The sequence below is a fragment of the Bos javanicus genome, chromosome 1 (genome assembly GCF_032452875.1).
Source record: "Bos javanicus breed banteng chromosome 1, ARS-OSU_banteng_1.0, whole genome shotgun sequence".
Classification (NCBI taxonomy): Eukaryota; Metazoa; Chordata; class Mammalia; order Artiodactyla; family Bovidae; genus Bos; species Bos javanicus.
Genome location: NC_083868.1, coordinates 145,835,536 through 145,860,288, shown reverse-complemented (window position 1 = coordinate 145,860,288; position 24,753 = coordinate 145,835,536). Strand labels below are relative to the sequence as shown.

The window sequence follows — 24,753 nt, the reverse complement described above, 5'->3', positions numbered from 1 at the left end:
CGGCCGCCATCAACATCGAGGTACTGGGATTCAGAGTCACATTGAAGAACCTAACAGTGAGGATGGTTAATGATGCCCAGAGACAAAGGAGAGCAATAAGGCTGGCTGGCAGAATAGCTTTTCTAGCCCGTAACAGTTTACAAGAAAATTCAAAAATTTAGAGACGCATCTATTTTAAAAACTGACAGCTTAATCAAGGCACATTTACGGTTTAAAATTATATAAAAGCTAAATCTCTCCCCTTTTGCCCCATTTTCCCCCAATCAGAGAAATACATAGTGTAGACAAAATTTCCTTGCCGTAGATTCTGAGACAAGGTACAGAAATAGCAAAAAATTAATTAAGCCAGGTCAATCTAACATCCTCCTTTATGGAATCAGATGTTCTAGTTTTCATGACACAGCTCACCAAAGCACCAGGGACTGCCACAGAATGTCCCTATCAGAAGGCACACCTGGCAGTGTTCAGTCCGTCGAATCTGAGGCTTTTAGACTGCTCACATACTGTTTCTCACAACACTTTATTCAAAAGGTATGACTGCCAACATCAGCTTTTCACAGGACAAGGTCCTTCACATGACAACTGTGGTCATGAAAGTAAATGCATGTTAACACATTTGTGTGAATGATAACAGAGGCTCACAGTCTCACAGGTGTGGGAAAATCACAAAAGGAATTTAAGTGAGAGAAACTGTCAAGACCAGACACTGCCTTCACAACTAGCCCCATCTCCATCAAATCTAATGTCACTGAGTTCCCTTCCTACATCACAGACCTGGTCCCTCGCCTGTGGTCGCCCAAGGAGAGGCATTTGTTTTTTCCCCCAAGGTTAAAATCTCCTCCTCATTTAGACATATTTAGAAACCATGGAGCTCAGGGAAAACGATATTAAACTCTGATTCAGTTGCATCTCCTTCCTATGTGCCAGGCACACGCAAAGGGAAGAAAACACACTCCCGCCTCACTCTTCAAACACCAGTCAGAAGTCTGACCTGCATGGGAAGCTTGCAGAGGCCCCTCTGTCCTCCGCCTGCCACCCTGCCCTCCCCATCAGCGTCTCACACCCTCACCGTGTGTTCTGAATGGTCTCTAATACAGTGGCCCTGCGATTTCCTCAAGGGAAGGAACTATCACTGATCCATGTGAATTCCCAATGTCTGACCACTTCTGACCTCAAACAGCAACTTCACAGTACTCCGCAGATTCTGCCCCCAGACGGCCGGAATGCGGTGGGGTGAGGCGGCTAATCCCAACCCTGATCCAAGCTTTCTCCACTTTCTCACGGGCGCGTCTGAACTGCACACGGCTCAACCTCCACAAATTACCCAAAACAGAGAGTAAAGGATGGCGCCTGCGTGGATGGTCAAAACCGACTCAAGGAACTACAGAGCTCCCGGGGCACTGCAGCCCGGGGACGGGACACCTCCCGGTGGATTCGTCCGAGCGTCTGGAACTCCAGGCCCGGCGTGGGGTGGAGGGGGGTGGGGGGATCTGGGCAGAGCTCTTCGCCCTCACCTGCCGGAACCATCTACCTGGGCCCCAAGAAGCACAGGCGCTTCGGGAGCCGGACACCAGGGAGGAGGTGAGGCATTCCTTAGTGTAAACAAGTTCGTGCTCAGGAATACTACTCCGAAAGAAAATTTTTACAGAAAAAAGCAGGACTGAGTGTAAACGAACATCTGTACGTAGTTTTAATCGGATGGAAGCTGAGCTTAGCCCTAGGGGAAGCGCCTGTTATGCCCAACTGCTGGGAGGCCTGGCCTCCAAGCCTTCCAGGAATCTGGGCAGGGACTGGGAGGGGCGCAGGTGCGAACAGGTGTAGAGTTGTGGAGACCGCGCCGGCCCCGCACCTCCGGCTTCGGGAGCGGGCAGGCGTCAGGGACACCGCGTCCCGACGACACCACGGCCTGTCAGTGAAGCCGCCTCGCCAGCTAAAAAGGCAGCTCCCCTGGGGCCGGGTACCAGCAGGGGCTGGGCTCCCTGGGGGACGGGTTGAGGAACTTGCCTTCCTTAACTCCGCCCCTGCCCCTGCGCAAGCGCAGCCCCGCCAGTACCGGCGTACCCCGCGCCCGTCCTCCCCGCGATACGCTGCGCGTCCCCAGCCGCTGATTGGCTGCGGCTGCGATGGGGGCGGGAACTGGCTGAGGGCGGCGGATTCAAGATGGCGGCGGCCAGGGGGTGGCTTCCAGCCGAGTCGGCAGAAAGGGCAAGAGTGAGGCGGCGGCGGCGGACCCCGCCTGGCTGCGTCCGCTCCTGGCAGGGGGCGTTGGCGGGCACTGGAGCCCGCCCTATGGACCCCACATCGGGACAGCACGGGGAGGAGGCGCTGCTATTTACCTTCGCTCTCCCAGCTTCCACTTTTCTGCGCCGCTGCTCTTGCTCATCATCTTCCATCTTCCCCTGGCGCCCTTAGCCAGTCGCCAGGAGGTGGCTGAGCCGATGCGGTGCCGCCTTCGTTCTATTTACACTCCCTCCCCCTCTCCTGGGCTCACCCTCCCCCCACGACAACTGTCACGCAGACGTGGGCCCGCCCCACGTCCGGCCCCGCCCCGAGGCGTGCACCCCGGCTAGTGGCCAATCAGGGGCCGCGGCCCTGCTCTCGCGCCAGCGCGCTCAGGGCGGTGCGTCCAAGGAGGTGCGGCTCAGCGGAGCTCCGCCCCATTTCCTTCCTCTCCGATTGGTGAATGTCCGCTCCCGCCTCTTTGGGCGGGACCAATGAGCGGGGCGCGGCGGCTTCGGCGCCCTCAGCGGTTGGTAGGTTTGAAGCGCCCAGTGAGTTTGGGGGGCTCCGGCTCGCACTGGTGCGGCTGCTGGTTCGCTTTCCCCGGAGGTTCGGGCCGTATGGGAGGAGTCTGCCCCGGGTCGAGCTTTGCAAGAGCCCAGGAACAAGTCCAGGAGGCCGGGCCCCATTGGCGTGGACGCGCCAGCTCGGGGCTGTCCCTGAAGTCGTGTTCCAGGTGTCCGTGGCCGGACCCCGGGGTTGCAGGACCCAAACGTTCATCTCTGAGGGTCCTGGCCCTGTGTGTGTCACGATAACAGACAGCCGGCCAAATCACTTGATTTCATTCCTAGTCATCCCTCTCTTGGGTCCCGCTGGCGCCTGTACCCACGGATCCGGAGTGCCAGAGGCGGCCACAATTAGTTCAGTAGGAATCGGCGCCAGGACCCCCCAGCCCAAGGATCCCAGAGCTGCAGGGACAAGAAGCCACTGGCGGTGCTGCCACTCCTGGATTCTTCCCAGTGGGCACACAGTGCTATATCGAGGACTCTGTTCCAGTGCGTCTATGCCCAACTTGCATCTGGTTAGTGCGGTTCACGGTTTGACCAGGGGACCCCACAATCATGGGTCCACTCTGGCACTTCTGACATAAAGCATTGCCCTGCGTCAGTGTTAGGAGGGATTCTGTGCACTGGGAAACTGAGAGGGTCAGGCTGAAGCTCTCAGGGCAGGAAAGGCAAACCATGCGTTAGGGCAGTCCCTGGAACCCAGCGTGAAAAGGGTTTCATAGGGCCTCCTTGCTAAGGGGCCTTGTTTAGTCGCTAAGTTGTGTCCAGCTCTGCGACCTCATAGACTGTAGCCCACCAGGCTTCTCTATTCATGGGATTTTCCAGGCAAGAATACTGGAGTGGGTTGCCATTTCCTTCTCCAAGGGGCCTTCAAAGATGCAGTTTCAAATGTTACAGCAATTATACTTAGTCTAGATCACCAGAGGGAGAGAGCTGTTTCAGTGAAAGGCAGAAAGTCTCTTCTTACACAGAAAAGTTTTAAGGCCTGGAAATGTTTGGATAAAAGGATAAATCATTCCAAATACTTTGTAAATGGTTATTAAAAAGGGATATGCTGTGTACTTCTTGTTCAAGTTTCTGTGAACCTAAAACTGCTCTAAAAGATAGTCTTATTAAAAAAAAATTTTTTTTTAAAGGAATGTGGTGTGGGTTGTGAATTCATAATCTGTGTGTCAACTGGAGTCTCATGAAACCATTGTTTGTTTCTTAGCGTCAGACTCCACTTGAACCTGTTTGTCCAGATGAGGAAACAATGCTAGGTTTTTATTCCTAGCCCGCGGTTTTTTGATTAACAATCAAATGCTGTTACAGTAACTAAGGTTATTGGAAGCTGATAAGCTCTGACTAATTAACACTGATCCAAAGCATGTGGTCTGCACCTCTTGTAACTGTAGCTTAACTGTGCCTGGGTGAATGTTCCCAGAAACTCAGGAACTCAGGAAGAGACACAGGAAACCCCTAAGCAGCTGTGCCTCTCTGATTTCCTTATGTGAGTAGGAAGACAGTGCAGCAACTAGAGAGAAGGTGGCATGTCAAAGAAGATTGGGGTGGGTGACTGCAAGCATGTCCAGCAAACACACTGGTCTCTGGGTTTCCTTCACTGGAGCAGGGTGTGTGTACAGGCCATGTGTTCCCCAGCTGCTCTCTGAGACTGAGTGACAATAGCTATGCTCCTCCACTGGTACGCTGTCATGACTCTTTGCTGACATGAGCTCACCTTTTAACCACAACTCACAAATCTTCAGAGAGCCTTGGATACTCAACCACCTCCTGGGTCAGACCACAGCCCTTTTTGTGTGGTGAGTGGAGTTTCCAGTCTTGGCTCACAGACGTGAGGCACTGGACTCCCAGGACCAGGGGTCAGCAGGTTACACTAGCAGACCACAGGATCAGATTTCCCAAGAGCATTCAGGGACTCAGATCCACACCTGAATCAATCTCTACATGTTGTAGTACATCAGATTGATTATCTTCTTTGCAGTCAAAGATGGAGAAGCTCAGTACATTCAGCAAAAACAAGACCTGGAGCTGACTGTGGCTCAGATCATCAGTTCATTATTGTAGAATTCAGGCTTGAATTGAAGAAAGTAGGGAAAATCACTAGGCCATTGAGGCATGACATAATCAAATTCCTTATGATCATACAGTGGAGGTGACAAATAGAATTCAAGGGATTAGATCTGGTAGAGTGCCTGAAGAACTAGGGAGGGAGGTTTGTAACATTGTAGCAGAGGTGATCACAAAATCCATCCCAAAGAAAAATGCAAGAAGGCAAAGTGGTTGTCAGGAGGTTTTACAAATAGCCAAGCAAAGAAGAGAAGTGAAAGGCAAGGAAGAAAGTGAAAGATATACCCAACTGAATGCAGAGTTTCAGAGAATAGGAGAAATGAAAAGGTCTTCAATGAACAATGCAAAGAAGTAGAGGAAGACAGTAGAATGGGAAAGACTACAGATCTCTTCAAGAAAATTGGAGATACCAGGGGACATTTCATGCAAGGATTGGCACGATAAAAGACAGAAAAAGTAAGGCCCTAACAGAAGCAGAGAGGCTAAGAAGAGGTGTCAAGAATACACAGAACTATACAAAAAAGCTCTTAATGACCTGGATAACCACCATAATGTGGTCATTCACCTAGAGCCAGACATCCTGGAACATGAAGTCAAATGGGCCTTAGGAAGCATCACTACAAACAAAGCTAGTGGAGGTGATGGAATTCCAGCTGAACTATTTCAAATCCTAAAAGATGATGCTGTCAAAGTGCTACACTCAATATGTAAGCAAATTTGGAAAACTCAGCAGTGACCACAGGACTGGAAAAGGTCAGTTTTCATTCCAATCCCAAAGAAAGGTAATGCCAAAGAATGTTCAAGCTTCTGGACAATTGTGCTTATTTCACAACCTCACAAGGTAAAGCTCAAAATCCTTCAAGCTAGGCTTTGAACCGAGTATGTGAACTGAGAACTTAGAGATATCCAAGCTGGATTTAGAAAAGGCAGAGGACCATGCGTGCACAGCTTCCCCAACGGCTCAAGGAGTAAAGAATCCCCCTGCAATGCAAGAGACACAGGAAACACAGGTTCAGTCCCTGGGTTGAGAAGATCCCTGCAGAAGGAAATGGGTGTAGAAAAGGCAGAGGAACCAGAGATCAAATTGACAACATTTGTTGGATCACAGAAAAAGCAAGGTGATTCATCAGAACATCTACTGCTTCATTGACTATGCTAAAACCTTTGACCACTGGATCACAACAAATTGTGGAAAATTCTTAAACAGATGGGAATACCAGATCACAGAAACCTGTATGCAGGTCAAGAAGCAACAGTTAGAACCAGACATGGAACAACAGACTGGTTCCAGATTGGGAAAGGAGTATGTTAAGGCTGTATATTGTCACCCTACTTGCTTAACTTACATGCAGAGTACATCATGCAAAATGCTGGGCTGGATGAATCAAGCTAGAATTGAGATTGTCAGGAGGAATATCAACAACCTCAGATTTGCAGATGATTCCACTCTGATAGAAAGTGAAGAGGAACTAAAGAGCCTCTTAGTGAAGGTAAAAGAGAGTTTAAAAGCTGGCTTGAAACTCAACATGAAAGAACTAAGATCATGGCATCCAGTCCCATCACTTCATGGCAAATAGAAGGGAAAAAGGTGGAAACAGTGACAGATTTTGTTTTCCTGGACTTGAGACTCACTGCAGATGGTGACTGCAGCCATGAAATTAAAAGACACTTGCTCCTTGGAAGAAAAGCTATGACAAACCTAGACAGCATATTAAAAAGCAGAGCCGTCACTTTGCCAACAAAAGTCTGTATAGTCAAAGGTATGGTTTATCCCGTGTTCATGTGCAGTTGTGACAGTTGGACCATAAAGAAGGATGAGCACCAAAGAACTGATGCTTTTGAACTGTGGTGCTACAAAAGACTCTTGACAGTCTCTTGGACTACAAGGAGATCCAACCAGTCAATCCTAAAGGAAATCAGTCCTGAATATTCATTGGAAGGACTGATGCTGAAGCTGAAGCTCCAACACTTTGGCCAGCTGATGTGAAGAGCTGACTTATTGGAAAAGACCCTGATGCTTGGCAAGACTGAAGGCAGGAGGAGAAAGGAATCACAGAGGATGAGATGGTTGGATAGCATCGTTGACTCAATGGACATGAATTTGAGCAAGCTCCGGGAGATGGTGAAGACCAGGCAAGCCTGGTGTGCTGCAGTCCATGGGGTCTCAAAGAGTTGGACACGACCTAGCAACTGAACAACAAACCGCAGCATGTGCATCATTTGCCCATGCTGCCTTGGCCAGTGATTTTCAAACTGTGTTCCTAAGAACAGAATCATTCCCATGGCTATTCTAGATGTTCTGTAAATGCTGGATCTGAATCTTAGTTTATTTTTAACCATTAAAACACTGTCCAAATATATAGATGTACACCCTCATGGAGGGAAACGTAACTCCCACTCCTTATGAATGGGCTGTGCATAGCTACTTCCTCCTGCAGAGGACAGTGTGGAAAGAAAGAGAAAAATAGTACCTGTGCAGTGGGACACCTGACAGACACACTTATACCACGTAACTGAGGTCTACATCATCCATGTGGGTCATGTTGATGGCATGCACTCTGGATGGGATGTGATTAGAAGGGCCGTCTCCTCTGTGGTCTTCCTCCCAACAACCGTAACCCCAGTGCAGTCATGAGAAATTATCAAGCAAATCCCAATAGTGGAGGGACCCCTTACAAAGATTCCAGATATAGTAGATACTGGTACAGATCAGATCAAATCAGTTGCTCAGTCGTGTCCGACTCTTTGTGACCCCATGAATCACAGCACGCCAGGCCTCCCTGTCCATCACCAACTCCCGGAGTTCACTCAGACTCACGTCCATCGAGTCAGTGATGCCATCCAGCCATCTCATCCTCTGTCATCCCCTTCTCCTCTTGCCCCCAATCCCTCCCAGCATCAGAGTCTTTTCCAATGAGTCAACTCTTTGCATGAGGTGGCCAAAGTACTGGAGTTTCAGCTTTAGCATCATTCCTTCCAAAGAAATCCCAGGGCTGATCTCCTTCAGAATGGACTGGTTGGATGTCCTTGCAGTCCAAGGGACTCTCAAGAGTCTTCTCCAACACCACAGTTCAAAAGCATCAATGCTTCGGCGCTCAGCCTTCTTCACAGTCCAACTCTCACATCCATACATGACCACAGGAAAAACCATAGCCTTGACTAGACGAACCTTTGTTGGCAAAGTAATGTCTCTGCTTTTGAATATGCTATCTAGGTTGGTCATAACTTTTCTTCCAAGGAGTAAGCATCTTTTAATTTCATGGCTGCAATCACCATCTGCTGTGATTTTGGAGCCCAGAAAAATAAAGTCTGACACTGTTTCCACTGTTTCCCCATCTATTTGCCATGAAGTGATGGGACCGGATGCCATGATCTTCGTTTTCTGAAAGTTGAGCTTTAAGCCAACTTTTTCACTCTCCACTTTCACTTTCATCAAGAGGCTTTTGAGTTCCTCTTCACTTTCTGCCATAAGGGTGGTGTCATCTGCATATCCAAGGTTATTGCTATTTCTCCCCGAAATCTGGTACAATATACCGTAATAGAAAATACTGCAGTCATGTGCTCAGTCGCTTCCAACTCTTTGTGGTTTCATGGCCTGTAACCCACCAGGATCCTCTGTCCATGGGATTTCCCAGGCAAGAATAGTGGAGAGGGTTGCTATTTCCTGCTCCAGGGGGTCTTCCTGACCCAAGGATCAGGTCTCCTGCATTGGCAGTTGGCACTGGATCAAACTTATATTCCTCAAAACTATCAACATCAAAAGCAAGGGGAACCCAAGAGGACAAGGTGACTAAATGTCATCTGGTCCTGGATAGGATCCTGGAACAGAAAAGCAACAGTAGGCAGCATAATAAGGAAGTCAAATGAATTACAGACTTTAGTTAATGCTACTCTATCGGTATAGACTCATTTATTGTAACCTGTGTCATACTAACTTAAGATGTTAGTAATAGGGAACCCATGTATATGGAAATTCTCTTCTCAATTTTTCTATAAACCTAAAAAGGAAGTTTTTTAAACTAACTGAAACCCACTGGGGTGTGTTATGGTGACCTCCCAGCCACCTCAAGTTTCTTGGCTAAGTTAACTCATTTTTGTGTACCTCAGACCTCCTGTTTGAATCTCAGGGTCATGACACATATGAAGCCATAAATACTGAAGTGTATGGGCAGTTTGGCTGCCAGGTCAAGTTTCTGGGTTGGCTGCTCTGAGCGGGGCTATAAGTATGCTGACCTGGCACTTACCCAGCCAGGACTGCCAGCACTGGGTCCACCTTCAAGTCTGCTATGTCGGCTTCATTCTTCAGGCTGACTCATTTGTGAACCTGAACTGGAGTCGACAGGGTGCCCTGCCCTCCCTTGCTGGGCTCACCTGCTCCCCACGCCAGCCCTGTGGACATGCACTGCCTCCCCACCCAGCAGGTGGGCTACCCATCAAGGGCTGACCTGGCAGGGGGGGTTCTGCTCCCAAGTGCCCCTGACCCCCAGCCACCAGGACCCCCCACCCCTCTCTGGGCAGAGGTCCCACACGGGCAGTCCCCCTGCTAGAGTCACATCAACACTGACGGGGGATGACTTGGGAGGCCCCATGTCCTGTGAGATGCCGGCTGGGTGCCTATGGGGTGGGCCCACCTCAAGCCCCCACCAAGAAGCCCCTAGGCGCCTCATTGGCAGGCTCCCTGGTGCCACCTCTTTGCCACCTAGAGTTTCCTGAAGTCTGCGGTGGAGGAGTGGGGTGGTCACACCGTGACCTCTAGGGGTCCATCTGGTGGGGAGGATCCCTAAGTGAGGCTAGGGGCTTGCTGGCCTTCTGAAGGCCATAATCAACTGGGAGTTGGGGTGGCAGACCCCTGTGGTGCATTGCCCCACCTCATCTCTCTGGGCTCTGTCCTGGGGGGTCAAGACTGTCCTCCCCCCAGGGACCCATGCCCCGCCCCCGTGCTCTGCCCCTCTGGCCCCAGCATCTGCCCCATCTCCTTCCTGAGGAGCCCAGCCCGGCCACATCTGGGGATCAGCAGTGTTTATAGGTAACCCCTCATGGGGACTGGGGCAGGCCTGGGAAGGACTCTTAGCAGAAACCTGGCAACCAGGGGCCTCCTTGCGTCTGCAGTGCCTAGCAACTGTTGCGGTGATGCCAGCCTGTTGACTCTGGACACTCCACATCCATGGTGCAGGGCCACCTCCTACATGCCCTCCTGAGGCCATCGAGCTGACCGTGGAGACCAGTCTCTGGGATATACGTCACGTCCAGGAAGGGAGTCCTTCAATGACCCCAGAATGGGGCTGCTTCTCTCCAGCTGAGCAATCCTTCCAGAGGGAGCCAAGCAGTGTCCCCTCCTGTGGCCCCGGGATGCTGGACTCCTCAGTGGCAGATCAACTGACTCGGCTGACCCTGAAACTCCTCAAGAAGGTAAGACAGCTGGGCACTTGTGCTTCTAACAGCTTGTTACAGAGCACAGCTTTGACAGGTAAGATTATACCTGTCACGCCCACTTCCAAAGCAAAGCACTTCTGCGTGGTCCTAGCCTTGTAGTGAAGAGCTGTGGTTTCTTGGTTCTTCTTGTGTTTGAACAGAACCAAGTAGGGTCTTCTGGAAGTTTCTGCAGCTGGGAGGCAAGCCTGCACCCACAGGATGGAGCACTTCCAGGGCCCCCAAAGTTCTCTCGCAGCCTCCCAGCTTCCAAATTTTAGGAAAGACAGACCCAGCCTGGTGTGGCCTCTCAGCTGGGCACGGGGCAGGCAGCCTGTGCACACTCTCAGGCCGGTCTTCGCCTCCTCTGAGGGTCTGCATGGTCCTTTCAGTGCCCCCTCCAACCCCTCACCTGCCTGCTCTGTTCTTCTGCCCGCCACGCTTGCCTTCTGCCCCCCTGGGCTGCCCAGAGAGGGCAGCAGGGGTCACCCCAGGACTGGTCTGGATTGTAACTGCTCAGCCTTAGGCTCAGCTGGGGCATCAGGGCAGTCAGGACACAGAGCTGGCCTGGTCAAACTCTTCAGAAAGCTGCTTGAAGGGGCCCATAGGTTTCAAGGTGGAGCATGTGTGCGTCATATGGAAAATGTGACCACAGGCCCCACCTGGCACCAGTCAGTCGTCTGGGCACTTGTTCCTGGCCCAGCCCCTCATACGGAGGAGCCTGTGCCTGGAGCCCGCATGCTCATCCCTCTCTCTCCTCACAGAAACTGGAGCAAGAGCGTGAGGATGTGGAGGGGGCTTCTGAGGACCCCCATGTCGTGCCAGGTAAGAGCCTGGGCTGCTTGGCGCTGTGTGGGCCCCAGACCCACCTCCAGGTATGGCCAGACTGTCCTCTAAATTTCACTTTCAGAGCAGAAAGGCCTTGATTATGTCTTTAACACACACACGCGCACCCTCATATCGTTATCACTTCTGCCTGCACACCCAGGAGGGCACGTTCATCACTCCATCTACAGATGAGAAGAAGGAGGCAGAGGGTAGAGAACCAGCCCCACTGCCTTGCTCAGATCAGAATCACCCTCGCCCGCATCAGACCATGTTTCCCCGAGCTTGCTCTGGGGTAGTGGGGTATAGGGGGCCCAGCCATCCACATCCACCTGCCCATCTTCAGGTGCCCAGACCAGACGTCTCCAGATCCCCAGCCTGGCTGGCCGTCAGTTGCTCAGGCCCCAGGAACCAGGGGAAGGGCCGCCTTCCCTGGCATTCTGGGGTCCTGGGCTCAGGGACATCCGGGCAAGGTGCTGGGGAGACACCGCTCGTCCTTCACCACGTGGTGAAGCTCCTTGTGCTGCGGAGTTTCAGGCAGTGCCCGAGGGCAACGGACGGAGCCCAGGGCCAAAATCCAGATAGAGAATCCCAGATCAGTTCACATGACCAAGGGCAAGCACAGGCATGTGCTGCGCTCAGTCCTCTCCAACTCTTTGCGACCCCATAAACTATAGTCCACCAGGCTCCTCTGTCCATGGGATTTTCCAGGCAAGAATACTGGAGTGGATTGCCATTTTCTCTTCCATAACACAAACATGGAACACTACAAATGGGCTGGGAGTGGGGATGCCTGGGGGTAGGGGGAATGGGGACTCCTGGGGGGGAGTCAGGATTCCTGGGGGTGGAGTGGGGACTCCTGGGGGGAGTGGAGACTCCTGGGGTTGGAGTGGGGACTCCTGGGGGGAGTGGAGACTCCTGACCCCAACTCGAAGACTCAGCTTCCTGAACGCCCCCTACTGTTGCCCACATATGGGGTGGCCCCTGAGCTCCACCCACAGGCACCTCCCTCCTCCTCTGGGACAGGCAGGTCCTGGAGGCAGGAAAGGCTTGGATGTGGTGCTGAGTCCTGAAGCCTGTACTTCCCTCCAGGAGATGAGGACGGGCCAGAGGCCGCCCTGCGGAGTGCTCTGAGGATGAGGAAGGACCTTCTGCAGAGACTCTGGGTAGGCCTTGTGGACACGGGGTGTCTTGACCAGAGCTCTGTGCAGCTGAAGCTGCAGCTGGTGCTCAGAACAAGCACTGGGGTGGGGTGGGGGGTAGGGTATGGGGGTGAGGGTGGGGTTGTGGTGGGGGTCCTGCATGCACACTGCTTCTGATGTTTGTGATGTGGCAGTGGGTAACTGGTGGACCATGGACTCCACAGGAGAGAGGACTCGCCTGCTTCCTGTAGGCTGGGCTTTCACAGGGGCTACTTGCTGAGAAAACCTGCTCTGGCTGCATATGATCAGAAGTGGAAATGCCCCGTGAAGGGTCTGGTTCTGGGAAGTGGGATTCCAAGATGCCCAGGGCTTTGTCCAAACAGACACACTTGTAGCAGGGAATGACACATGGGGGGAGGAAGGTATTTGGGTCCACACGGCAGCTGTGATAAACTTACTGCTCTCCACTGGAAGTGTGCTGGAGAGACAGAGTATCCTCTACTGGCTTCCCTCATAGCTAAGTCGGTAAAGAATCTGCCTGCAATGCAGGAGACCCCGGTTCAATTCCTGGGTCAGGAAGATCCACTGGAAAAGAGATAGGCTACCCACTCCAGTATTCTTGGGCTTCCCTTGTGGCTCACCTGGTAAAGAATACGCGTGCAATGAGGGAGACGTGGATTTGATCCCTGGGTTGGGAAGATCCCCTGAAGAAGGGAAAGGCTACCCACTCCAGTATTCTGGCCTGGAGAATTCCCTGGACGGTATAGTCCATGGGGTCACAAAGAGTCAGACACGACTGAGCGACTTTCACTTTCACTACTGGCTGGAGAAAAGTTGTCTTTGGTTAATTTCTCCTGTGTGTACCACTCGAAGGGCTTTGCCTCCAGAGTCTCGCTGCAGTCCCAGCTCAGATGCATGCTGGACCCTGGTTGGGGCAAGAGGGGGCCGGGCACAGGGCAGTGATTGGCGGTATGGGGGCTGCCTGCTTCTGACTGGGGTCACATACCTGTGCACTGGCACTGCCCTGCCTGGCAGAGTGAGGGCTGGGACATGCCCCCACTGAGCAGCCATGGCTCTGCTTTGGCGTTGCAGGAACAGCGCCTCCTGGAAGAGGCTTCCCGGGTTCATCACCACAGGGGAGTGCACGGAGGAGCCCAGGGGTCAGTGCTGCCCCCAGAGGCGCCTCCCGTGAGCATCCACCCCACTGTCTCCCCAGCCCCACCTGCCCTAGACCCACCACGGATCATCCAACACCCGGTACGTCTGCCTTGGGTGAACCTGGGGGGCAGAACCAATGGGGAGGGTGCCGTGCCCCCAGAGACCTCCCGCCTGAGCAGAGATTGTCGGTCACTCCACACCTGAGCCCTCAGCAGCTTAGGGAAGTGCGCTGAAGGGGCCATCGGCTCAGCGGCCACAGTGGCTGCAGTCCATGTCCAGCCCTGTTGGGACAAACGTGTCCTGTATTGTCAGGCCTCACAGGTGCCCTAAGCACTGGCTGTGTGTATGTGTGTGTGTGGGGGGGGCAGTTATCTCCTCATTACAGGTGGAGGCTGGGGTCCCAGCTCAGCCCCAGGTGCTAACCTCTGCAGCAGGAGTGGAAGTATGGGGGGATTCCGCGTTGGCTGGGCCTGAATTTGGGGAAGAAGTGTGTCAGCCCTTTTCCAAAATTTCCTAATTACCAGAGGAAGCTTGGGCCCCTAGTCTTCAGGTAGAATTTTAAGGTGCATTGAAAGGTGAGTGCGCACCCACTCCTGAGAGGCTCACCCCTGCATATGGCAACAGAAAGCCACTCTTTCTTAAGCAGAAGGGATTGTATCAGGGCGGGTGGTGCCCAGAGGAAGGAGGGACAGCAGCTGGCCCCGGCGGGCTGTGGCCTCAGGGGTTGGGAGTGTGAGTAGACGACAGGCAGGAGGTGCCCCAGCGGGCTGTGGCCTTGCGAGGAGGAGATGAAAAGGCCGGAGGTGGCCAAGGCCAAGCTGAGAAGGTTCTGGATGGGCTGGCCAGGGAGACCGATGGTGCCAGTGGGCCGGGTTGTGACCTGGAGGATGTTTATCCCCTGGGGGGACCTGGCTGCCCATGTAAAGGGAAGGGAGAGGGATCCACCCAGTGGAGCCCCCAGGGCCCTGGCCCCGGCACTGTCTGTGTCTTCCCCAACTTTCTGCCCCTGGAACCTCTACCAAGAACGGTGGGAGAGGGGTGTAGGTGCAGGAGGCTCGCCCAGTCCCCAGCGTGCTCACACTTCCTGCAACCCCTTACCCCAGTCGTGCTTGGGTGTCTCAGCCTGGACTCCAGTGACACCACAGGGCAAGCAGGACTCAGGGTGGTTGGGATGAGTTTTCCAGAGACCCTGGGGTGGAGCTGCCATCGACCACTCCGGCTGCCTCTCTAGTCTGCACCAGGTGGTGGGCTGTGACGACACCAAAGCTGCCTGCCACCTGTGTGTGTGCAACCTGCTAGCCAAGGGGGCTGGCAACACACAAAGAGGGTACGAAGTGTGCACCTCTGGGTTCATAAGTCAAGTTTCACCGGATCAGCTCTGTTAGCTTAGCGGTCTGGGGCTGCCTTCCAGCGGCAGCAGCAGAGGTGGACAGTTACAACTGAAGCTGTGTGGCCACAGAGCGGGAGTAATACCCCATCCGGCCCTTGGCGGGATGTTTGCCAACCCTGTCTATGCCACCCTTTCTGTGAATGAGGGAGAGGGGACAGGGCAGGGCCTGGTGCATTCAGAAGAGGATTAAAGTGGTAGTCAACATGTAGTGCATGCTCTGAGCTGTGGTGCATTTGTGTTAACTCAGGAGAGAAGCCAGAGGGTGTTTCCATGCCAAGCTCCTTGGATGCCTCTATTAAAGCAGAAGTAATGGACACAGGGATGAGCTTAGCCCACTGACACCAGAAATGTGGGAAACATTAGAAAACGCCCTATTTCGCTCAGCTTGAGCTCCATTACAAAATATTAATACCACAGTCTTTGCACTTAAATGTCAGACATTTACTTTATCACTGCCTGGAAGCTGGATGTCTTGGATGGAGGTGCCGGCCAACCTGGTTCACTGAGCATGGCCTCCTGGCTAGGAATTGGCAGCCTTCTCGTGGTGTCTCATGGGGCAGAGAGAGTCTGCTGTCTCTTCCTCTTATCAAGGGCACCAGGCCTATCAACCTAGAGCCCCACCCTTATGCTCTCTTTACCTTTATCACCTCCTCACAGGCCCCGTCTCCAAATGCAGTCACTTTGGAGCTTAGGGTTTCAACATATGAATTTGAGCGGGGAATAAACATTCAGTCCATAACATGCTATGTCCTAAGTGAAACCCAGATGCAAGTATTTATCTATTTGGACGCTTTTTTAATCTCTAGGGTTTCTCGCCTAAAATCTCCCATGGATGGATGGATGGATGGTGGATGTCTGGATGGCGGGTGGTGGGTGGTGCTGTAGGTCACTATTCCCAGGGCACATTCAGATAATGGCTTGTCTGGCTCTTCCAGGCCCCCCCACCTCCTGCCACCATCATCCAGCAGCTGCCTCAGCAGCCACTCATTGCACAGATCCCCCCTCCCCCGGCCTTCCCCACCCAGCGGTCAGGAAGCATCAAGGAAGGTAAGTGTCCACAATGAATGTTGTCATGTTGTTGTTCAGTCACTTAGTCGTGTCCAACTCTTTGCGACCCCATGGATTGCAGCACGCCAGGCTTCTCTGTCCTTCACCATCTCCCAGAGTTTGCATAAACTCATGTCCATTGAGTCGGTGATGCCATCCAACCATTTCATCCACTGTCGTCCCTTTCTTCTCCTGCCTTCAATCTTTCCCAGCATCAGGGAAATCTTTCCCAGTGAATCAGTTCTTCACATCAGGTGGCCAAAGTATTGGAGCTTCAACTTTAGCATCAGTCCTTCTAATGAATATTCAGGATTGATTTCCTTTAGCATCGACTGGTTTGATCTCCTTGAAGTCCAAGGGACTCTCAAAAGTCTTCTCCAACACCACAGTTCAAAAGCACCAATTCTTCAGTGCTCAGCTTTCTTTATGGTCTAACTCTCACTTCTGTACATGACTACTGGAAAAACCATAGCTTTGATCATACAGACCTTTGTTGGCAAAGTAATGTCTCTGCTTTTTAATATGCTGTCTGGTTGGTCATAGCTTTTCTTTCAAGGAGCAAGCGTCTTTTAATTTCATGGCTGCAGTCACCATCCAAGTAATTTTGGAGCCCAAAGAAATAAAGTCTATCACTGTTTCCATTGCTTCCCCCTCTATTTGCATGAAGTGATGGGACTGGATGCCATGATCTTTGTTTTTTGAGTGTTGAGTTGTAAGCCAGGTTTTTCACTCTCCTCTTTCACCTTCATCAAGAAGTTCTTTAGTTCCTCTTTGCTTTCTGCCACGAGGGTGGTGTCATCTGCATATCTGAGGTTATTGATATTTCTCCTGGCAATCTTGATTTCAGCTTTTGCTTCATCCAGCCTGTCATTTCACATGATGTACTCTGCATAGAAGTTAAATAAGAAGGGTGACAGTATACAGCTTGACATACTTCTTTCCCAATTTGGAACCAGTCTGTTGTTCCATGTCCAGTTCTAAGGTTGCTTCTTGATTTGCATACAGATTTCTCAGAAAGCAGGTCAGGTGGTCTGGTATTCCCATCACTTTAAGAATTTTCCACATTTTGTTGTGATTCACAGAGTCAAAGGCTTTGGCATAGTCAATAAAGCAGAAGTAGATATTTTTCTGGAACTCTCTTGCTTTTTTGATGATCCAGCAATGTTAGCAATTTGATCTCTGGTTCCTCTGCCTTTTTTAAATGCAGCCTGAACATCAGGAAGTTCACAGTTCACATACTGTTGAAGGCTTTCGTAGAGAATTTTGAGCATTACTTTGCTAGCATGTGAGATGAGTGCAATTGTGCAGTAGTTTGAACATTCCTTGGCATTGCCTTTCTTTGGGACTGGAATGAAAACTGACCTTTGCCAGTCCTGTGGCCACTCCATTGCCCTTCTTTGGGATGTTGTCATGGGTTTATGAAATTCTCTACTGAAAGAAGAAATACTTTTGTAAGCAGGGTAGTCATGCAGGGCAGGAGTCCTTAACCCTCGGGCCGTGGACGAGCACTGGTCTGTAGTCTGTTAGGAAGCAGGCTGCAGAGCAGGAGGTGAGCGCCAGGCCGGTGAGCGGAGCATCATCTGTATTTACGCTGCTGCCGGTTACTCACATTACTGCCTGCTCTCTGCCTCCCGTCAGATCAGCAAGGGCATTAGATTCTCAGATTAGTGGCAACCCTGCTGAGAACTGCACACTCGAGTGATCTAGGTTGTGTGCTCCTTGTGAGAATCTAATGCCCGATGATCTGATTCTGCATTATGGTCAGCTGAATAATTCTTTCCTTATATATCACAATGTAATAGTAATAGAAATGAAGCATAAAATAAATGTAGTACTGGAATCATCCCAAAACCATCCCCCTTGACCCCAGCCTGTGGAAAAATGGTCTTCCATGAAACCAGTTGGAGACCTGTGATTTAGGGCCATTTTTCTTGGCTACTCAATGGAAGCTATGCATTTACCAACGTGAAAATAATTTTACTTTGAAAAATCCTTACTGATGGATATCCCTGAGGGAAGGGCCTGGACTCAGAATGGAAAGAACTGGGCTCACTGTCCCGACTCGTTCAGTGATTAGCTTCTCAAATTGTTGGTTAAACCGCTTTTTCTCTTTAAATAACTTTTGAAATACTTTTATTTGAGAACCGCTCTACTGAGGTGACATAGACTAAATTGCACGTGGTTAAAGTGTACAGTCTGAGAGTTTCGACACCTGTCCACACCTGTGAACCCATCACTAAATCAAGGTGGTGAACATGGGCCCCACCTCAGGCCCGGCCTCTCGCCATCCTGCCTGCTTCACCACTGGGCGTGGATCTGTGTCTCCTATTTTCTGGTCTGAGTAGAATCAGCCAGTGTGTGCTCTTTTTTTGTGTGACTTCTTTCACTTGGCAGCACTGCTCTCAGATTCATTGCTCCTGTTGGGTGCAACAAACCATGGCTCCTTGAAATTGCCAAGTGGCAGTCCTTCCCGTGGATGGACACGTTTGTGATCCTTTCACCTGAGATGGAACTGGGGTTGTTGCATTTTTGGTTATCACCACAAAACTCCCTGGACATTCACGTTTGAGTCTGAGTGTTTATTTCTCCTGGGTACATACCTAGGACTGGAGCAGCTGAAAGGTGCCAAGTGTGTGCTTAAAACTGCTGCGTGTGAGAGGTCCGGTTTCTCACATCTTCTCCTGCACATGGTGTGGTCAGTTAGTGTGGGTGGTGCTCAGTTAGTAAGGGTGGTGGTCTATCACTGTGGTGGTTGGTTAGTGGGGGTGGTCAGTCACTGTGGTGGTCGGTTAGTGGGGGTGGTGGTCAGTTAGTGGGGATTGTGGTTAAGTGGCAGGGGTGGTCGGTCATCGTGGTTGTGGTTTGCGTTTCCCTAACGACGGGCAGTGATGAGAGTCTGGAGGCAGACCTGTGTATAGAATCACCTGCTAAGTGTTCTCTGCCCTGTCCTGGTGACCACAGCTCCACCATGTACATGCTACATGGCCCAGGCCAGCCTGCAGCCCCTCAGGGGGGAGCGCTCACATCGAGACCCACAGGAAGGTGCCCTGCAGGTGCAGGGAGAACCGCCCGCTGGCCTCTCCTCACCACCCTCCTCGGTTTTTCCAGATGAACTTTAGTGACTATCAGGCCTTAGAGGGCAACCCAGCACAGTGTGTGTGTATGTGTGTACTGCACGCATGCAAGTGTCTGTGTGCCTTAAAAAAAGTGCATTAAAATCATTGGTAAAAATGAAACAGTAAGTAGCTAGCTATTCAGAAAAGTAAAGTCACGTTCCTTACCCTACTCTTTGTACCAAAACAAATCCCAACTAGATCAAATACTGAATGTAAAAATAGGAAATCTCGAAAGTACTCTAATAACCACTTTGGAGAAGTCTTGGGCTGTTTCGTATGAAGTTAAACTCTCAGTTTCTGTGGCATCCACTCTGCCCCTGACTCTTCATGACTATTCTCCATGCCAGTCCTACCTTTTAGAAAATCTTCTCAGAAACAGACACCGGTGTATCATCATACGGAAGTACATTTGAATTAACCACCCTTCATTGTGTCTCAGACTGTCCCCTGGGGTCCCCATCTGTCATCTGGGGACAGTCTTTTACAAGGCCTTGCAGGACAGGCTCCTAAGCTCTCTCAGCATTCACTTTCTTCTGATGTCCCCCTGTTCTTAAACATGAGTGTTGTTGCTGGATATTCAAGTGTAGGGTGATGGTTATTTTCTCACAACATCAGGACCACCTAGATAATCCAAGATAATTGCCCCATCTCCAAATGCTTTTCTTAAAAAAATTAATTAATTTAATGAATGATTAATTAATTTTTAAAACTGTGGGGAATTCCCTGGCAGTTCAGTGGTTAAAACTCCACCCTTCCTCTGCAGAGGGTGTGGGTTTGATCCCTGGTCGAGAAACTAAGTTTCCATATGCCATGTGCACGTGAGGAGTCCAGTAGCAGGAGGCGCTGCATGGGACCTGCAGACCACAGGCAGCGCTCCATTCCCGGGGCGGCAGGGTCACGGCCCCCACTGTGAGTGACCAGCCCTCCATGCCCCTCGCACACAGAGGTGGTGGAGATGATGCTGATGCAGAACGCGCAGACGCACCAGCTCCTCATGCAGGCCTTGATGCTCAGAGCCCTGCCCCCACCAGCACTCGCGCCCACACCCCTGCACCTCACCCCACAGGTAGGCTCCACGCCCAGGCCAAGACCAGAGGACCTGGTGGCTTCGCCTCCAGAAACTCATGTGTTTCCGGCTCCGGGTCTATGTTTCCTGCCTAACGCCCCCGGTGCTCCCCAGGGCAACCCCAGGGGAGGACAGGTTGTGCCGGCCAAGCCCAGACAGCTGCCCCCTGAGCTGCGTGAGCTCTGTGGGAACCTGGTCCGCCGCTGCCCACCACTTCTGACCCTGACCGCGTCCTGAGTCAGGGCCCGTGTGGAGGGAGGGGGCGGGGAGCAGCCGCGTCCTCGCTGAAACACTCTGCTGTGTGTCCTGCGGAGGATGCACGGCGCACCCGCCCAGCCGCCCAGAGGCCGCCCCCCGCCCACCACCACCACTGCTACGCACCTCCAGCCCTCCCGCCGGCCATGCCTGCGCCTGGCTCCCCTCTGGGTTACTCCGTGTGGCCCCTGGTGGTCTCTGCCACTGCTCTCCCGCCTGCCACCAGCTTCCTGCCCAGCACCGCGCAGCACATGACCGGCCCGTCTGTGGCCGCCCTTAGCACGTAAGTCTGGGCCGGGCTCCGGCCCAGTTTCCTGGGCCTGCAAGGCGGGAGGAACCCCAGGGCCCGGGTCACCCCTCCTTGGCCTCTGTTGGGCCGGTGGCTGCAGCAGGAGTCTGAGGAGGCCTTAACAGCTCCTGAGGGACAGGGGAGGGCTGGGGAGGTAACCACGGCAGTCTTGGTCCTGGTTGCCATGGCCGAGTGTGGACCCCGTGCCATCCTCCCAGGGGAGCAGCCTGAGGTGGGGGTTGTTTGTCCAGCCCAGCAGGGGTGGCCCTGGGAGAGCCCCAGGATAAGCCCAGCTCTGAGGGCCCCACCCAGGCCTGGTGGTGAGACACACCTGAACGTGGTCTTTGAGCCAGACCAGGGCAGCAGCAGACACCCTCCTTCCCCTCAGGATGGCGTCCAGTGGGGTCCTGCCTGCACAGGCGCCAGGCCCGTGACCTCACGGTGTGCTCAGGTAAGCAGCAGGCCTCATTCTCCCCAGGGGTGGGGCAGCTGAGGCCCCTGGACACAGGGCTGTGACGATCATGAGGGGACCCAGGGATTTGACCAGGAAACGGGGCTCAGGAGCCAGGAGAGAAAAGGTCGATGGGTTCAGCTACATAAATGCCATGAACAGAGTCACACATGTGGTGCCCAGGGAAGGCACTGTGGCAGGATGTGTGCCTGGCATGCCTGGGTGAGGGCAGGGTGTCTGGGTGAGGGCAGCATGTCCAGGTGAGGGCAGGGTGTCTGGGCAGGGCATCTGAGTGAGGGCAGCGCGTCTGGGTGAGGGCAGCACGTCTAGGTGAGGGCAGGGTGTCTGGGTGAGGGCAGGGCCGCGGGCTGGCTTGAGCGGGCTGGCTTCTCCTCCTGAAGTTAAGCACTAAAGCTGGTTGAGGGGGACGCTCCTCCATCTGAGCCAGTCTGGATTCTCCCAATGGGACACGATACCTCTACTCCATTTTTTGCTCTTTTATATTTTTCTGGTGGAATTGCACTTCCTGGATGCTTTAATATCATTTCCACGTAAATGCCCTTTGCAAGCATTATGCATGTTTGCATTGGCCCCTTTGGGGATGTTACCTCTTTCCTCAAGTTCCACACGAGCCGGAGCTCTGCTTGGGTCTGTGTCCTTGGAACTGCGCAGCCCCCAGAAGGCTCCTCAGAGGAAGAGATGACCTTGGAGTTGCCCTCCAGCTGCACACAGGCTCCCCTGCTGGGCTGACTGCACCCCAGGCAGCTCCCCAGTGTCGAGTGCCACGAGCCTGGGTGGGGTGTGTGCCGACGTCTGCATGTCTTGTTCAATGGGCAATTAAAGGTCTGACCCAATTTCCGTATTTTCATGTTGACATTTTCTTTTAATAAAAATTTCACCACGGTTTGTGGGATCTCAGCTCCCCAACCAGGAGTCTAAGCCGAGCCCTCAGCAGTCAAAGTGCTGAGTCTTCATTACTGGACCACGAGGGGGTTCCCATTCATGCTGACATTTTCTAACAGGGCTTTTCACTTTGGTTTTACTTCTCAACATAATTGTTAACTCTATAGAGGGAAGAGGTTTGACAGCAGCTTGTCATCTTTGGCTGGCCTGGGAAACTGGACAATCTGTTTTGTTTGTCTTTGGAGTCAGGGGAAACCCAGCCCTTTCCTCGGGTGTCTTCCTCTCGAGTCTCCCCTGCCGTCACATAGGACGTTTCGCATGTCACCAAATGTGTGTGGGGTTTGCCCACAACAAGCAGGTCCCTGTGGTCCTGGTCGGGTGTCCTGCAATTCAGCTCAATTCTGATACTGCCTGCCTGGAGGTGGGGTCAGATCCCTCAGGTCAAGGGCTCAGTATCCTAGGACTGTCCCCCCTTCAGATGCCAGTCACAAATCCAGGGCTCACCTGTGTCCCCAAGGAGTGGGGTGCGTCACCTCCCAGCCTGCATGTGTCTGCCGACCTGGACCCCCTGCACCTTAGGCTGGGATGGTGTGGAGGCTTCTTCACGTGGGCCTGACCACCGGTCACTCCATCTCCAGCCCCCTCCCTACTCCAGGGAAGTTCCGAGGCTGTAGTCCTGGCTTGGTCTTCCCAGCAACCAGACTCATCCAGGAGCCACCCAGAGTCACCTCATCATCACGTGGGAATTTACGAAGGTTTCAGGATCCCCATGTCAGGAGCTGGGGTGGGGGGCGGGGGTGGTGGTGGCGTGAAGACTAACACACGTGTTTTCTGCCACTGCACACCTGGCCTTGGCGGGTCAACCAGGATGAAGGAAATACGTTCCTGCGTCTGGGAGAGTCCAGTGCTGTGAGAGCGTGGCAAGGCCACCACTGGGAGGGCCTATGGGAAGGGAGGTCAACGTTGAGGACACGGGGTGGGGAGAGAGCACCCCCATGAGTTGGCCAATCCGGGGCAGCTTAAGAAGTCTCAGGAGGCCCTGGAAGTGGGGTGGGCCTGCCAAGGAGGCGGTGCTGGGGTCCAGAGGTGGGGGCTTTGCGTGGTGTGATACGGCGGCATAGTAAGAAATGTGTATTTGGTTTTGTTCTGCTTCCTGGCACACAGCTCCTAAAACCTTTGTAATCAGGACAGCATGCTAATGAGGTGACTCTGGGCCCCTGGAGGGCTTCAGTAGGATGGGGGCTGGTTGTCCGAGGAGCCCACTCTGATTGGAGGTTGGAACTTAAGCTACACCCCCAACCTGAGGGAGTGGAGGCTGGAAGTTGAGTCAATCACCAGTGGCCAATGACTGAATCCATCAATGCTGCAGTAATAGAACCTCCATAAATCCACTAGAAGGTTGGGCTGGTGAACATCTGGGAGGTGGTGCACACCCTGCTCCAAGGGGACAGACACGCTCCTGTGTTCCGGACCCTCCCAGACCTTACCCCTTGCACATCTCCAGCAGGCTGTTCATCTGTGTCCTTTACAATAAAGCAGTGTTCCCTGAGTTCTGTGACCATTATAGCAAATCACTGAACCTGAGGGATGGGGAGGGTTATGGGAACCTCTGATTTTTGGTAAAGTTGGACAATGAGTATCTTGGTCTAGAGTGGGAGGCATTTAAAAAAAAAAAAATTTATTTTTATTTGTTTGGCTGCACCAAGTTCTAGTTGCAACATGCGGGATCTAGTTCCCTGACCAGGGATCAAACCTGGGCTCCCTGCATTGGCAGCTTGGAGTCCTAGCCGCTGAACCACCAGGGAAGTCTTGAGAGGGTTAATAGCCTTGGTAGGGAGGCCAGGATAAGATGGTTGGATGGCATCATCAACTCGATGGACCTGGGAGATGTCCATGGGAGTCCATGGGAGATGGGAGAAATATCAATAACCTCAGATAAGCAGATGACACCAGCCTTACGGCAGAAAGTGAAGAAGAACTAAAGAGCCTCTTGATGAAAGTGAAAGAGGAATGAAAAAGTTGGCTTAAAACTCAACATTTAAAAAAATAATCCATACGTCACATCCACGTATGGATATGAGAGTTGGACTACAGAGAAAGCTGAGCACCAAAGAACTGATACTTTTGAACTGTGGTGTTGAAGATGACTCTTGAGAGTCCCTTGGACTGCAAGATCAAAACAGGCTAATTTCCTAAAGGAAATTAGGAAGGACTGATGCTGATGCTGAAGCTCCAAAACTTTGGCCACCTGATTCAAAGAACTGTCTCACTGGAAAAGACTGACGCTGGGCAAGATTGAAGGCAGGAGAAGGGGATGACAGAGGATGAGATGGTTGGATGGCATCACTGACTCGATGGACATGAGTTTGAACAAGCTCCAGGTATTGGTGATGGACAGGGAAGCCTGGAGTGCTACAGCCCATGGGGTTGCAAAGAGTCGGACATGACTGAGCGACTGAACTGAACTGAACTTGTGGGCCTGAGCCCTTCACTTGTGGGGGCTGCACTGGCTCCTGGCAGTTAGTGGTAGAAGTGTTGTGAGGAGAGGAAATTTTAATGGTTGTGCCAAGTGCCCTGGTGGGGGTGCTGGTGGGGCTCCCCTCACCAAGATGTCAAGGACCATGAAGCAGGAGGCACTGCTTGTGCCCTGTGGACCTGGCGTAACTCTACGTTGCCTTCAGGGCCTGGAGCCTGCGAGGTGAATCTAGGACACTCCCAGGGCAGTAAAGGGCTGGGAACCCAGGCAACACATGGAGCAGGGGCTCTGCTCAGGCGACGCTGGATTTGCAAGGAAGCTCTGGGACCAGATGTGAGAGCTGGACCATAAAGAAGGCTGAGCACCGAAGAAT

General features: G+C 52.5%; 2 protein-coding genes across 17 annotated transcripts in view; one reads left to right on the top strand and one right to left on the bottom strand.

Moving 5' to 3' along the window:
- PCNT (pericentrin) overlaps window positions 1-2,515 on the bottom strand; it is a 104,758-nt gene extending 102,243 nt beyond the window's left edge. For all 12 annotated transcript variants that reach the window (XM_061423983.1, XM_061424002.1, XM_061424048.1 and 9 more), the window contains exon 1: window positions 2,337-2,515. In XM_061423983.1, the coding sequence (XP_061279967.1) occupies window positions 2,337-2,393 (57 nt within the window). In that variant the 5' untranslated portion in view covers window positions 2,394-2,515. The remainder of the gene's footprint in view (window positions 1-2,336) is intronic.
- C1H21orf58 (chromosome 1 C21orf58 homolog) lies at window positions 1,482-21,863 on the top strand. 5 transcript variants are annotated; one of them, XM_061424192.1, is made up of 11 exons: window positions 2,667-2,753; window positions 3,072-3,301; window positions 9,963-10,262; window positions 11,027-11,087; window positions 12,180-12,253; window positions 13,322-13,486; window positions 15,713-15,824; window positions 19,885-20,006; window positions 20,321-20,544; window positions 20,939-21,001; window positions 21,623-21,863. In XM_061424192.1, the coding sequence occupies exons 3-10, from the start codon at window positions 10,119-10,121 to the stop codon at window positions 20,982-20,984; spliced, it is 948 nt and encodes a 315-aa protein (XP_061280176.1). In that variant the 5' UTR covers window positions 2,667-2,753; window positions 3,072-3,301; window positions 9,963-10,118; the 3' UTR covers window positions 20,985-21,001; window positions 21,623-21,863. The 5 variants fall into 5 exon arrangements, 4 of the variants coding, with proteins under 4 accessions (XP_061280192.1, XP_061280176.1, XP_061280183.1 ...); XM_061424199.1 differs by lacking the exon at window positions 2,667-2,753 and adding an exon at window positions 9,160-9,274 and having other exon boundaries at window positions 2,968-3,301; XM_061424208.1 differs by lacking the exons at window positions 2,667-2,753; window positions 3,072-3,301 and adding an exon at window positions 1,482-1,581.
- Window positions 21,864-24,753: the final 2,890 nt, after the last annotated feature.